Source organism: Temnothorax americanus, unplaced genomic scaffold, assembly GCF_048541705.1.
Source record: "Temnothorax americanus isolate GAGA-0224 unplaced genomic scaffold, ASM4854170v1 Scaffold8, whole genome shotgun sequence".
Classification (NCBI taxonomy): domain Eukaryota; kingdom Metazoa; phylum Arthropoda; class Insecta; order Hymenoptera; family Formicidae; genus Temnothorax; species Temnothorax americanus.
In genome coordinates this window covers 3292907-3305851 of record NW_027509802.1, presented here as the reverse complement: position 1 = coordinate 3305851, position 12945 = coordinate 3292907, and the positions used below count along the sequence as shown (strand labels likewise).

The following is a 12945-nucleotide window of genomic DNA, read 5'->3' as shown; positions in this document are numbered from 1 at the left end:
TAAAATAATATTGCATAAAAAATCGTACACATGTGTATGTGAATCCATTTTCTACTACATCAAATATGAATTGATACGAATATAATTAGATTTTTATCCTATTCCGCTCGTTCTACAATCGAAGTAATACTGTGCCACAAAATAATTCATCCTTATGGCATTTTGTAATACGTCTCATATTGTTAAACAATTTATACACAATTTCGAGAGCATCGCTGTCTTTATTTTGTATTTATTCCATCAACATATTGGTATACTTATACAAATAATAATACTTCTTAGTTATAGAAGAGTACAAAATTGCAAGAAATATGCAACAAATCATGTGAATCGTGTTAGATCATGAATCATGATAGATAAAGTAAATAATGGAAGCATAATTATATAAACACTGGGAAAATGTGAAAACAGCGATCACTTTGATCAAGCAATCACTTATATATTCACATGGATAAATAAGTTATATAATATAAAGTAAAATATACATATATATACATATTTACAGTAAGGTGCATTAATTCGCTGATTCGCATTAAGGTGCTGATTCGTAGCAGTTTGACTTATCAACCTATGGGTCTTTCATAATCAACACGTACGCGGTTCATCGAAATATTAAAATGTATAACGAGAAGGATAAGAAGCAACTAGTTCTCTCTTTTCATTTTATTTTGCATTTTTTTACGCCGATAAGTCAGTTACTACGACCTAGCTGAATTATTGCACCTTACCGTACATACACATGTTTTATTCTTGTCTCATATTATATTGATGAGAATAAATAAAATTTTTGAGCTGTATACTTGTGTATATATATATATATATATTTAATTTAATTCTTTCAATCTCGAACTTTTAGTCGTATAACGAGTTAAATCATGCATCGAAAACGATCACATTGTAAGTTGCGAAAATAATAGCGAATTAATTGGTTCTTGTCGCCAAGTTGTCGCTCGACTTGGAATTATCGCGGAGAATTATCTCTTTGTAGCTTGTTCCAGAAGAGTTTCGACGAAGAGCTTTCTCCCGTGAATGGCCATCCTCGGAGTTTCCTCGCTCACAGAAAGACAAAAACGAAACATAGTCGATGTGAAAATATTAAGGCGTCGAACTGCTGCCGGTATTTGCTGGCGTGATCCCTGTCGCTGGCGGAACGGAAGCTGCCATTGCTGGTGGTGCGTAAGGACTTCCACAGAGTTGATCGGCTATCCGTCCACCCTCACGAAGACCGCTGAGGAACGCGCCATGTACGGTGGCTGGATAATTCCGTATAGTGTGCTCTCCTGAAAAGCCGTTCGTGTAAATAGGCCAACGTGCACTCTCGTGAAAAAAAACGTTTAATTTATCTTTGGACGAATTTATTATATTTTTCGCATATTATATTTCGCCATTAAAATATCACGCTTGTTTAGCGACAACGTTCTTCTGCTGTTTATTATACATTTCGTTAAATTACATTTATTACATTTCGTTAAATTGCCGCGAGCGCTAATTCACCCTGTTTGTATATGACCAACATTTCGCGAATAGTAGGATCTTTAAACAGCGTTAACACACGGAATTACTGCGCACACAAGTCGGGAAACGGAGTATCGTAGCGAGCCAAATTGGATCGCGCATCAATCGCAACGTTCCGCAAACGCGAACGTATATTTACGGGGGATGCAAACTCGCAGCGCGCAACGGCAAACGCAAATATAATTCTTCGTCAGAAGAGAACTTAAAAAAAAAAAGGCAGTCATTTAAGTTTCTTGATAATATGCGACCATCGTTGAAAAGTTTCAATTTAATATTTACCTGCGAAGAACACTCTCGGCTGCGGCGGGGGTTGATTGAGCAGGTGCGGAGGTGACACCGGTGCCGCTAGGAGATCGTAATCGCTGCCGGAACTGCCGACCGCGACGAAACTGTAGGATCCTCGTGCCCAAGGATCCGCTCGCCACCTCGTCACGACGCTTTCGCGTGGTTGCGGTACCACTTGGTTCCCAAAAATACCCTGCAAGAGAAAAAAGTCTTTCTTCAATCTTCTATCTTTTTTTTTCTCTCCTCATCCGCAAAATACAAAGAGGATTACGAGGCGTGTGAAATAATAATTATCGGTGCGAGATGCGTCGCTTAAGTTAAGTAAGACCGGCTATCCGGCACGTCCCTCATCCTCCCTGCGCGCTCCGACTAGAAATTTTATCCACTTACTTTCAGAACGGCGATGCAACGGCCGACGATAACATCGTCACTGACATTTTCCATTACGCAAGCCGCTTCACCGGCAACGAGAGCCAATAGAACCGGCGCCTTGTATAAGTTCCAGAATAGGAAGAGCTCGCCGCGCGACGCGGTGGTACTTCCCACGTGGCCGAACAAATTGGCTGTTGGATCCCAGAAAATGCGCTCGAAGCATAGCACTACCTGAGAAATTAAAGGGAAAAATTATGGGATTGGATTTATATCGAAGTACAAATGGAAACCCTTCTCCGGAATTCTGATGCTGTGCGATATTTTTGCGTTAAAACGCGAGTTGCGGATAGAAAACTGGCTGAAAAAGTTTGCGAACAAATAGAATTCGAGCTTGAAAAGTACGATCAAGCCGGAAAGATGTCTCTAACACGTCCTAGTCTTTTATGTTATTATGTAATATAATAACCGAGTATTAATAATAGTATATTTTTTCACAGTTTTGTCTATTAACAAAAGAATCGCATTTAATTCAAAGTCATAGCTAAGATTATAACTATTATAATCTAACATTCTCTTATCTTTGTTATTTTTAATTATATCAAATAATATTGATTTTAATATTTTTTAAATATAGTTAATTTAATTACTTGTCATAATTTTATGTACTTAATAACATTTTACTCATTTTTAATTTTTTTTTTACATACACCAAATTTGAATGTCGCATCAGTGTAATTAATCGATTTATCACGCGGACCTGTGCAATTTCGATAAATTTTTTATCGTAATAATAATTACGAAAAATTTCGATTGTTCGTCTCTTTTCGAGTGCATAACTGATATCGCTTAATTTGTCATTGATGTACGTTAAACATTTCCGTCGAACCCTTCAATGTGGTCCTCGTTCGTTAAAAGAACACACATTAATTGCTATTGAAATCTGCCACTGCGCGATCAGTGATAAGTCTTAATGCGCGATTATGCAGTCCTAATACCCTTGCACCGACGGCTCGACAGGACCATCCACCGTCCTTTTCACGAGCGGCATAAATTAGACTGCTTTACGGACGACAGCGACTTGTCGAAAGCACACACACACACACACACACACACACACATACACACAAACGCACACGTCGGCGCTCACCTTATTTAAATTGCCAAAGCCGAGTCGTTGAATGGCCTGAGACTTCCAGTCCGGAAGCGGCGGATTGAAGGTGACTCCGGACGGCGGCGCGGAAGTCTTGAGGACGCCAAGGGGTAGCGTAACCAGAACGGCGTCTGCTTTATAAACGGTGTGATTTGTGTGCGGACTGCGGGCGGGTGCGGCCCATACTTCTACGCCATTTGACCCATATCGCACCGCCCTGGCAGCTATGTTCAATCGAATATCAAGTCCTTCCGAGAGAGCAACAGGTACGCAAGAATAACCGTTGCGAACTGCAAGGTAAAAAGGGTAAAAAGCTGATCAGTATTCGGATTTATTGTAATATCGCACCGCGGTGAGCAAGATAGAGATTTTTATGATCCTATACGTACATACACATATACATACATATGTGTATGTATACAATAAATATAATATACATATATGCGTTAGTGAGATCACGGAGGGCGCAATAAGGAGAATTCTCTGCGCAGTCGAGAAGAAACTATTCGAGAAGGCGAGAATACCAATCGGAAGGATAGTCACGTAAGGGTTTAACGAACTAGGTCGTTTATACGTTAAGAGCTTCGTTACATACGTTCCTTTGATTTCCGGAGATATGGCAATTAGCTGAATTGGCATATCCCCGCGGCACATAAGCCCCGGCGCCCCGGCAATCAACAGGCTCTCTTGTTCGTTACGCGTTCGTCGTATCAAAAGACGTCCCTCGTGAACGTAAATATCCGCTCCGCGCGCGGCGATGTTATACTCGCTGCAATACAGGCCCTATTATGACTTAATTGGATATTTCGTGTAACGTGCGCTTAAATCAGGGCACATGACGCGGACCTAAATTCTCGTAAGCACATTCGAACCCCATAACATCGAGGCGCGTACTAATAATGATACACAGGCGTCTCCACTTAGAGTTAATTATGTTGATGGCTACCACGGCGCTAACAAGCACTCTCCTATCGGCGCTGCATCCCATTTCAGAAATTTAAATTTACGCGTGCGCTATGTCAGGCTGAAAGCACGGACTAATTTAAATTAGCACATTTCGGGAGAGAGAGAGAGAGAGAGGGGGGGGTAAAAGGGGGGGGCCATGCCTATGCATTATCGCGGTATTTCGACGGGTGAAATGCCCCTTGAAGGGACCGACGGGTACATATTGATTACGCGTAACGTGTCGAACGTCCACGAGATACGATCGATGAAATGTTACCGCAACCTTGGCCGGCAGCTAATGATCGGTGCGTTCTATCGGGTTCGTTCGTTGCGCTGCCATTACCTCCGGGCCGGAGGCTGTCGATGTTAACCGGCCGGAATCGATAAATCATGACACATACGGCACGACGTCGTCGTCGTCAAAAATTTATGCCGCTGCTATATAGTAAACGTAACCGGAAATGTTCCCGAATACCGTATATGCCCGCGACAGCGCTAATGACAAACCGCGCGATGAATTAGTCGTTAAATCGTTCTCGCATCGATCCCCCTACCGCTGGTCTCGTATTATGTCGAACGAATTAACGCGTGTTTCATGTTAGGCAACGTCTGCAAGGAAATATTTCGCAAATTCGATGTAACTATAAAAATCATTTGTATATTATCAATACAGAATACAGATAAATGTGCCTTCCTATAACGACTGTCATTTCTACAAAAACATCAGTTTTAATAAAGCATCGAGTATAAGGAAATACCTTTACAACATCTTTTCAATTACGAAACATTTTTTAATTATAGGAAGATTGATGCAACACGCGTAGACTGCATATATTTTATTTACATTTTATATTTAAAAATTCTGCATTATTCACACAGTCTACGAGAATTATTAAAATTTCCTATGGAGATAATTAAAATTAATTTGCCGGTGAGAATGTAGTATATTTGAGTGGAAAGTTTGAAAACCAAGAAAATAGAACAAAGTAGCAAATTGTTCTCAATTGCTACTTGTGTTTCCTTCAATAGAAACGACGCACGGTAGTACCAATATTAGAACCGAGAAACAAATACTTATTACGCTATTTTATAGAAGCATGGATTGGGTTAACTCAATTGGATATTCGATTATCGCGGGCTGCCTGCCGCTCGAAATGCCCGACTGTATCTGACGTTGATTACCAGAAACCGTTCATAATAAGCGTGGGAATATTCAACAGCCTCTCTCTCCGCGCCGAGGGAATGATTCGAATTCACGAAAATTATGGTAAGTCGGCGGGGTCTCTGTCTCTAACTTACAAGAATGGGAAATTAATTCCTCGCTACGAGAGAACGGACCCGCGATCCGAAATCGTTAATGGGGAGAATAAATTGATCCATTAATCTCGCTTCTTCCGATCGTACGTCGAGCGTGCGCGCGGAGCGAGCTCGACGACGAACGCGCGGGCCTCCAGGGGAGCGAAAGAGAGGGGAGAAAAAGTGGACGGTGAAGTAGGGACTCTTTGAATGCCGGAAGTTTTTCCATCCGACGAAGAAGACGGCGACGACTATCCCTCGGCCGAGCGAGCCGCGCTCTCCTGCACGGAAACGCGTTACGGCGAGCCAACTTTCGTCGGGACAAGGGAAAGGCAAATATTTAGAGAGCAGTCTAGCATAGGTAGCCGAGATCCGTTCCGCCGTGGGGTGGAACAAACACCGACCGGGAGGGCTCCTCCGCCGACGTAACAGAGAGAAAAGGGGATACAACCCCCGGGCGCAGCAGAGCCAGCAGATCCCGGCGCGCGCGCGGCGAAGGAGGTCGAGGCTTGGCCGGCGCGGCGCCGCGCGCCGTTTCGAGATGCCCTTCTCCGGGGCACCTTTTCTCGTTCTATCTCGACCATCGGCCCCCATATACGCCACCCTCTCGCCCGCGTGTCTTGTCTTCCGTTTGATCTTTGCTCGCAGTATTTTTTGAACGGCGAGTCGAACAATTTGTATGCCGCGGTGGTTTTCAATTTACATTTAAATTGGTTGCTTATGGCGTTCTGTCGTCTCGACGGGAGTCGAACCGAGAAGGCGGAGGCGAAGAGGAGAACCGCCGCAGCCGCCGCCGTAGCACGGCGTCGGGGAACAGTCAAATACTGAAACGGCCTCGCGAACGTGTGGCGGAACTCTCTTGCCTGGGTTCAATGTACCGGCGCCGGTGCTTTTTTGCCGGATACGAGCGCGAGCGAGAGCGAGCGGGAGAAAAAGCGAAAGAAGGAGCGAGAGAGAAATAACGAGAGAGAGAGAGAGAGCTCGCCGCGATGCTTTTCTTGTTCACCCATCCGTTATATCAACATTCCGAATCGCGATTCCCGAAGGTATATACGGCAGAACGAACGCGCGTGAGAGAGGACGAGAGAGTCGTCCGCTTCCGCGCCGCGAAATTTCGGAAATTCGGCCAAGCGACGCCTCTGCGCGCCTTTCGTTCTCGAGACAAGATCGTCCTCTGACGATTAGGCCCGGGGTCTACAATGGATGTCGTAAGTCGGAGTCGTAAGAAATTGACCACGCACAATCTATTATTCTCCTTGCGGTCGAAGAATAATGAACTGTGCGTGGTCAATTTCTTACGACTCCGACTTCCGACATCCATTGTAGACCGGGCCTTATATACCGGAATGATGGGTCCGTCGATCGCTAGAAAGAGCTCCCTATGAGGGAACAAATTAGAGAAAATGCGATACTCTCGTATGTGGGGGTGCGTCAAATTCTCGAATTTGATACGCGATAGGTACGAGAGCCCTCGCGGAGCCTTTTTCCGATCTTGCGTACATATAGAATTTCGTTTTGAAGTCTGATTGCTTCGAGTGCCCCTTTCCGAGATCGCTCGACACGGGCACGACAGATTAGATTTACGCGCCAAAACTCTCGAAAAAGTCCCCCTCCGGCGGCGGAGAAGTTTACCATTTGAATGTAAACATAATGAATGAACCGTACACAGACGGCCGATATAAATACGCCGGAAAGTACGCCGGGTGAAATTCGATACGGGAGTCGTGTGAGAGCTATTTTTTTTTTTTTTTTTTTTTTTTTTTTTTATTCCCTTTCAATCTCTCGCACGTCTCGCGAAAGAGGTTCGCGCGCAAAGCGCTTTTCTTGCTCGCCCATCCGTTATATCAACATTCTAAATCGCAAGTCCCGAAGGTATACAACGCGCAGCTAAAGGCAACTGTTGATACCTTATAGATCGGAAACTTCGGTGGTGCGAGGTAACACGGACGTTTTCACCCCCTTAGCTTCGTGCATCTCGCTCGAACGGGCCATACATCACTTTATTATCGCGCTGTAATTGTGTGTTTTTTTTTTTACTTCTTTTTTCTTCAAACATACCCTCGCTGCATCGTGCCTCCGCCATCGTGATTCGACGTGCAATAATTCTCGCTATCGTTTCATCGATACGCGTTTCTACCGGTAACAATAATAATCTACGAGCGTTAAACGTGTTGCGCTCATTGTTTTATTGAAATTTGCTGTAAGACGAAGTTAGATTGCACGAACGCGCGAAGGAACTCGGCGCGGCGATAAAGAATAGTTCGCGCAAAAGTTCAGTCGGTAACTTCGGTAAATTTCATTTCGAAGTTCAAAAAAGGCTACCCATTGCTTATTGATCATATTCTTAAATGCGTTTGCATTATTTAAAAATTTCCTTTGCCTTGGTGTAAAGTTATCCCTGCTGAAACAATCTGATTTGGCACGTCTTACGGCAGTGTACATAGAATAACTTTTATTAACTATAATTTAAGAACATTTTAAACATTTTCTGTCCGGCAAAAGAAGAAATTTGAGTTATGAAGATTGATATTTATCGCCGTATGCATGTATACATATGCGCGTGTGAAATTTTATCGTGATTAACGAAGTATTAATGTAACAACATCGCATGTGATAATTAAGAAGTTATGCAAGAAGCAACATAAATATCATTTGTCCTTATATAAAATCTACAGAAGTCACAGCGTATTTCTCCTCGGTGCCTATCCGTTATGCTTACATTAATTAAACGTCGTGACGATGTAATATGCGGTTCGGAAGGGAAGGGAGAAAAAAAGCAGAGCGTCAGGTTGTCCTATCAAATAATGTCGGTCACGTGCTCTATTATATAGACGTATATAATATGATACATATTGTGTGTTGTCCATATTATCAAAATCTCACGTATCTCAAAATCTCATCTAATATCTTCCAGTCAGATACATATTCCAAAATATAGTTTTTCCAAAATTTATACGTTTAAAAAGCACAATATTTTCACACATACGTACAACGAAAACACAGTTCCAAAAATTTGATTATGCACGCTATTATCCTATATTATCTTATTATATATTGTGTCTGCAACGTCTTCATATCTCTATCGACTCGTGAGTTTAGCGACGACGTTCTGTATATAATTTGTACAGAGATAGATAAAGTTAATTAGAATTGCTGCAATATTTATAATACTTCCCAGAGAAATAAATACCTGGAAGATGTAATGTTCCTAGATCACGTTATTAAAAATAACGTAAGGAGATCGCGATATCGGGACACAATTTATTACGATTGTCACACATTCCGTGCAAATGAGCTTGTATACCCTCGTACAAATATATTTTCTGCGTTCCTACCAAACGGTATAGTGCAATCCCGTATGCCATTGTATATTTATATATAGATGTTAGCTTTGTAATCGAGTGTCAAATCATGCGCGAGACTGCGGTATAATAACGGCCCGTGAAATTTCTAGCACAATTACTATCATTATAATTCCATGATCATGATTATAATTAATTAATTTTTAAAAGATATAATTAATATCTATGTGCGAAAGAACATCTCATGTATCCTAAACACTAAAAATATAAAGCCAAGTGGCACTTTATAAGAAATTGCTTCAGCGTTTTAAAAAATGCATTTCTTGCGACCGGAGTTTATGACATTTTTGGCCCTTAATTTAATATATTTTTCACAATCAATCTCTACCTTGTTTAAATACAATTTAAATAAACCCAAGTAATCTCCGTAAAAAAAAGATAAAAAACTTTGTCTCTTTAGGCGATAATTATCGCAAGACTGATTTGCGTTTGACCGCGCTCCGCGTGAGTAGTCGAATTATTCCAAACCGGTTTGACGCTGGGACGCGCGGAGCATTTTACATCATACTGGGCATAATTGGTAGCGAGCGCGAACGGTTTTTAAGGCTATTTTGTACTTAATCGAGTTTTCGCGAAAGGCTTTACCGACGAAGAAGCTACGACCTCGGCGAAATACGGAAGCCGCTTTCCAGCCGGTATCGATAAAACGGGCGTGGCCGCGCCTGTGATAAATGCCGCACATGCGGCGGATGTGTAAATCGCTGCAAGATACCGCTAAAATTAAACAGCCCATTAATTTAAGGGATATTAATAAGTCCGAACATTACGTGGCGCGCAAGCACGGCCTATAACAACTTCAATATTCATATTATCCATGCATATGCAAGTTACGTGCTGAAATATTTTATAATTGTTGCACCTCGCAACTTACCGAATTATCGGTAATCCCGAGGAAAAAAAAAGGTACGCGCGTCGTTCCGCTGGCGCATCGTGACGTATAATTATCGAAATGGCGAGCCGCTTATTAATACATACATTGTTGACGGGATGTAGACCGGTTAGGGAGGTAAGTAATCGATGTTCGCATGTATCTTCCGCATGTATCGCAAATATGTAAATTTTAAACGAGGTGTTTCAAAATTACGGCCACTTTCAGTTCCACATGCTTTCGTCAATCTGTATTCGATTTAGCTATACGAACACGAGGCTCTAACATAAAAGTGTCATTACTTTGAAATGATTTTATCCGTTTTCGCATAATACTTGTAGCAGACTCTTGTCACCTCACAGAAGATTTATGCATTTCTATATTTAACGTTTGTTCTTTTATTTAAAAAAATTTCGATTGGGATCTTTAGCTTATAAATGAAAAAGATCTGTTTGAAATTTTCGTGAAGCAACCGAGTTTCGTGAACCCTCCCGAGTGTCTTTCTGTGAAAATTAGCGATGCATACGTTACCTGCGTTTGTTCGAGTTCGCGGATAATCGTCCTGTCACTTTCCAGATCAGCATTATCGCCGGCGGTGGGCGACTTGCAGCGCCGGTTAATGCGACGTCGGCGATTATGTCGCGTATCACTGCACCCCATTCGAGCGTAAAAGCGTAACTTGGAGAACGCGCGCACCGCGGGAGAACCGTCCTGTTCGTAATTATCAAACGCGCGCTGCCATCTCCGCTCCGTTTGTCGCGGCCGGATAATTAAACCCGGAACTCCCGAGCTCGTTCATCCGCTATCGATAGCTTCCCGATTACGTTGCGTTACGGACGATTAGGGCCCTATGGCAATTGCGAGGGCGGTAAGTGGATTAGGCGAGTAAACGACGGAACGGGGGGGATAAAGAAATCCAGGTAAAGGAGAAGGCGCGAGAGAGGAAAGGCGACAGAGAGAGAGAGAGAGAGAGAAGCGGGCGAGGCAGCGAGGAGGGCGGCTGGACGAAAGCGGGGAAAAAATTGGCGGAGCGGAGGAAGGAGCTCGTGAGGGTTCGCTCGCGCGCGCGGCAAGAGAGGATATTTGAATACGACTATACCGCGAGAGTAAATCGCGTCCCGTCCGCAAACGAGCAGCGAGCTACACAAGAAACGCATTTGCCTGGCCCGATGTGGTGGGGGAGTAGAAGGCCCCCCCCCCCCGATATCCTGGCACGGCGCGGGGAAGGGAGATCTCCACCGCGAGGAAGGAAGGAATGGGGGTAGAGGGGTGCCCGATGGGGCCCTCACCGGTAAGCCCCCTTCGCGCAAAGCTCGCTATCGACCGAGCTATCTCCCACCACCCGTAGCAGTTGCGCCGTAATATATAGGCCGTATCTCAAGCCCGCAAATTGCCTTTTTAAACACAACAAGACGTCCGTACCCCCCTTTCAATTTACGTGAGTCCCTTTTTCGCGTGCGCGGTCCATGCCGTTTGCCTCCGAACCCCCCCCCCTCCCCACCCCTCCCACCCGGCGGGTCCTTATCCCCCTCTTTCGTGCTTGGCGGTCGTACCTTCGCCACCCTTTGCCCCCTTCACCGCCATCGTCGTCGACGCCATCGATGACTCCCTTCGCGTACACGTATCCCCCCACGTGCACGGCCGTACGATTCCTTGAAAAAGGCGTGCCGTATATTATCGTTATAATTACAAATGGAATAATCGGATACCGCGACGGAGTCTCGGCTACCGAAGAGAGGAGTTCATGCGAGTTTTACTTTTAGCGAAATGTCAAAGGGATACGGGAACGCTGTGAATGACAGCAAGATATCTTCTTTAAAACCGAAGAATCTTGATACAGTCTTATTTTTCTGTATGATACAGTAATTTGATAATTTAGGTTATAGTATAATTGTAGAGCAATTTTGTGATCTATTGTAGAAGCAAAAACAGAAAAAGAACAGCTCGGATTTTTCTGTGACTTGAATATTCAATATTTGTCAAGACGCGTTCAAATATAAGAATCTAATCAACGTCGAATATATTTTCTAGATATATATTTATATAATTACATAAATGTAGATTTACAACGTATTATATATAATTGTAAAATAAATTTTGGTATAGTAGAAGGCGATTTATTAAAGCGATAAGAGCGCAGTTATGAGTCAATATATATAGATATGCACACGTCTCCCGCTTGCCTAAATGCATTGACAGTTTGAATAGGCGCCGGTATTTACATGCTTGTACATATTTATTTTCTCTTGGTAAATTTACATTGTACCGTAGATCAAACGGCTGGCGGGGCAAATATGTGTTTTGTTCGTGGCTGTGTTTTGGGATCGTGAGATTTATACACGTCTCAAACGCGCGTTCCGAGGTACGAGAGAAACGTAAAATATCGCACGGATACGACGGATATTCTCGGACCATCGACGGTCTGCTGTTATCACATATTGCAAATGAATTAAAACTATTGAAAGGTTTCCCATAAACAGATATGACGTAGAACGGGCATTAAGCACATTTTTATATTCATGTTATACGACGTCGCACGAACGAGAATAATAAGGAGAGTGGCAGCAGGGCAGTTTACGTTTGTTTATTGCATAACAAGCTTCCAGGTAAATGCAACGAGACCTCGAAACCACACAGCGAGTTAAAAAAAAAGTTATCGTATTCGCCGGAGCAGGGGACTTATACGTGCAACGAGAAGACAGGCTTGATAGATCATAGTCGAATCAATGGTTTCTTATTGCGAGGGGGATACCTGTGTCATCGGAATGATCGCGTGCGACGTAACTCGATCTCATTAAAAACGTGGGACGTTTCGAGGTACTCGTCCACCATGCCCGCGTGAAAAAATGCGCGTCTCGAGATTTCAATTTGCAGAAGATGTGCCCGATGGTGGCTCATTCGGGTGAAATAATTAGAGAACGTGAAAAAAAAAAGACCGGAAAACCCACAGGATTTTAATCGTAATAAGACGTCAAGGATGAGGAGATCCTTCTCTCTTTTTTCCCTCCGTTTTCTTTCTCTTTCTCTCTCTCTCATTCTCTCCGCCAACAGCGAGAGAAAAATAGGCTTACCGTGTGGTTAAGCGATCGCGCGGTTGACTCGACAAGATTGTCGATTTATGTTTACATACTCGTTTTACGCGAGACCTCAAT

General features: G+C 43.3%; 1 protein-coding gene across 1 annotated transcript in view; it reads right to left on the bottom strand.

The window, feature by feature from the left end:
• Positions 1 to 207: 207 nt before the first annotated feature.
• The window catches only part of Su(var)3-3 (lysine-specific histone demethylase Su(var)3-3), a 101874-nt gene continuing 89136 nt past the window's right edge, over positions 208 to 12945 (bottom strand). The window contains exons 11-14 of the mRNA XM_077423469.1: positions 3320 to 3612; positions 2191 to 2403; positions 1795 to 1993; positions 208 to 1280 (exon numbers count right to left, since the gene is read on the bottom strand). Coding sequence (XP_077279595.1) covers positions 1096 to 1280; positions 1795 to 1993; positions 2191 to 2403; positions 3320 to 3612 — 890 coding nt within the window. The 3' untranslated portion in view covers positions 208 to 1095. The remainder of the gene's footprint in view (positions 1281 to 1794; positions 1994 to 2190; positions 2404 to 3319; positions 3613 to 12945) is intronic.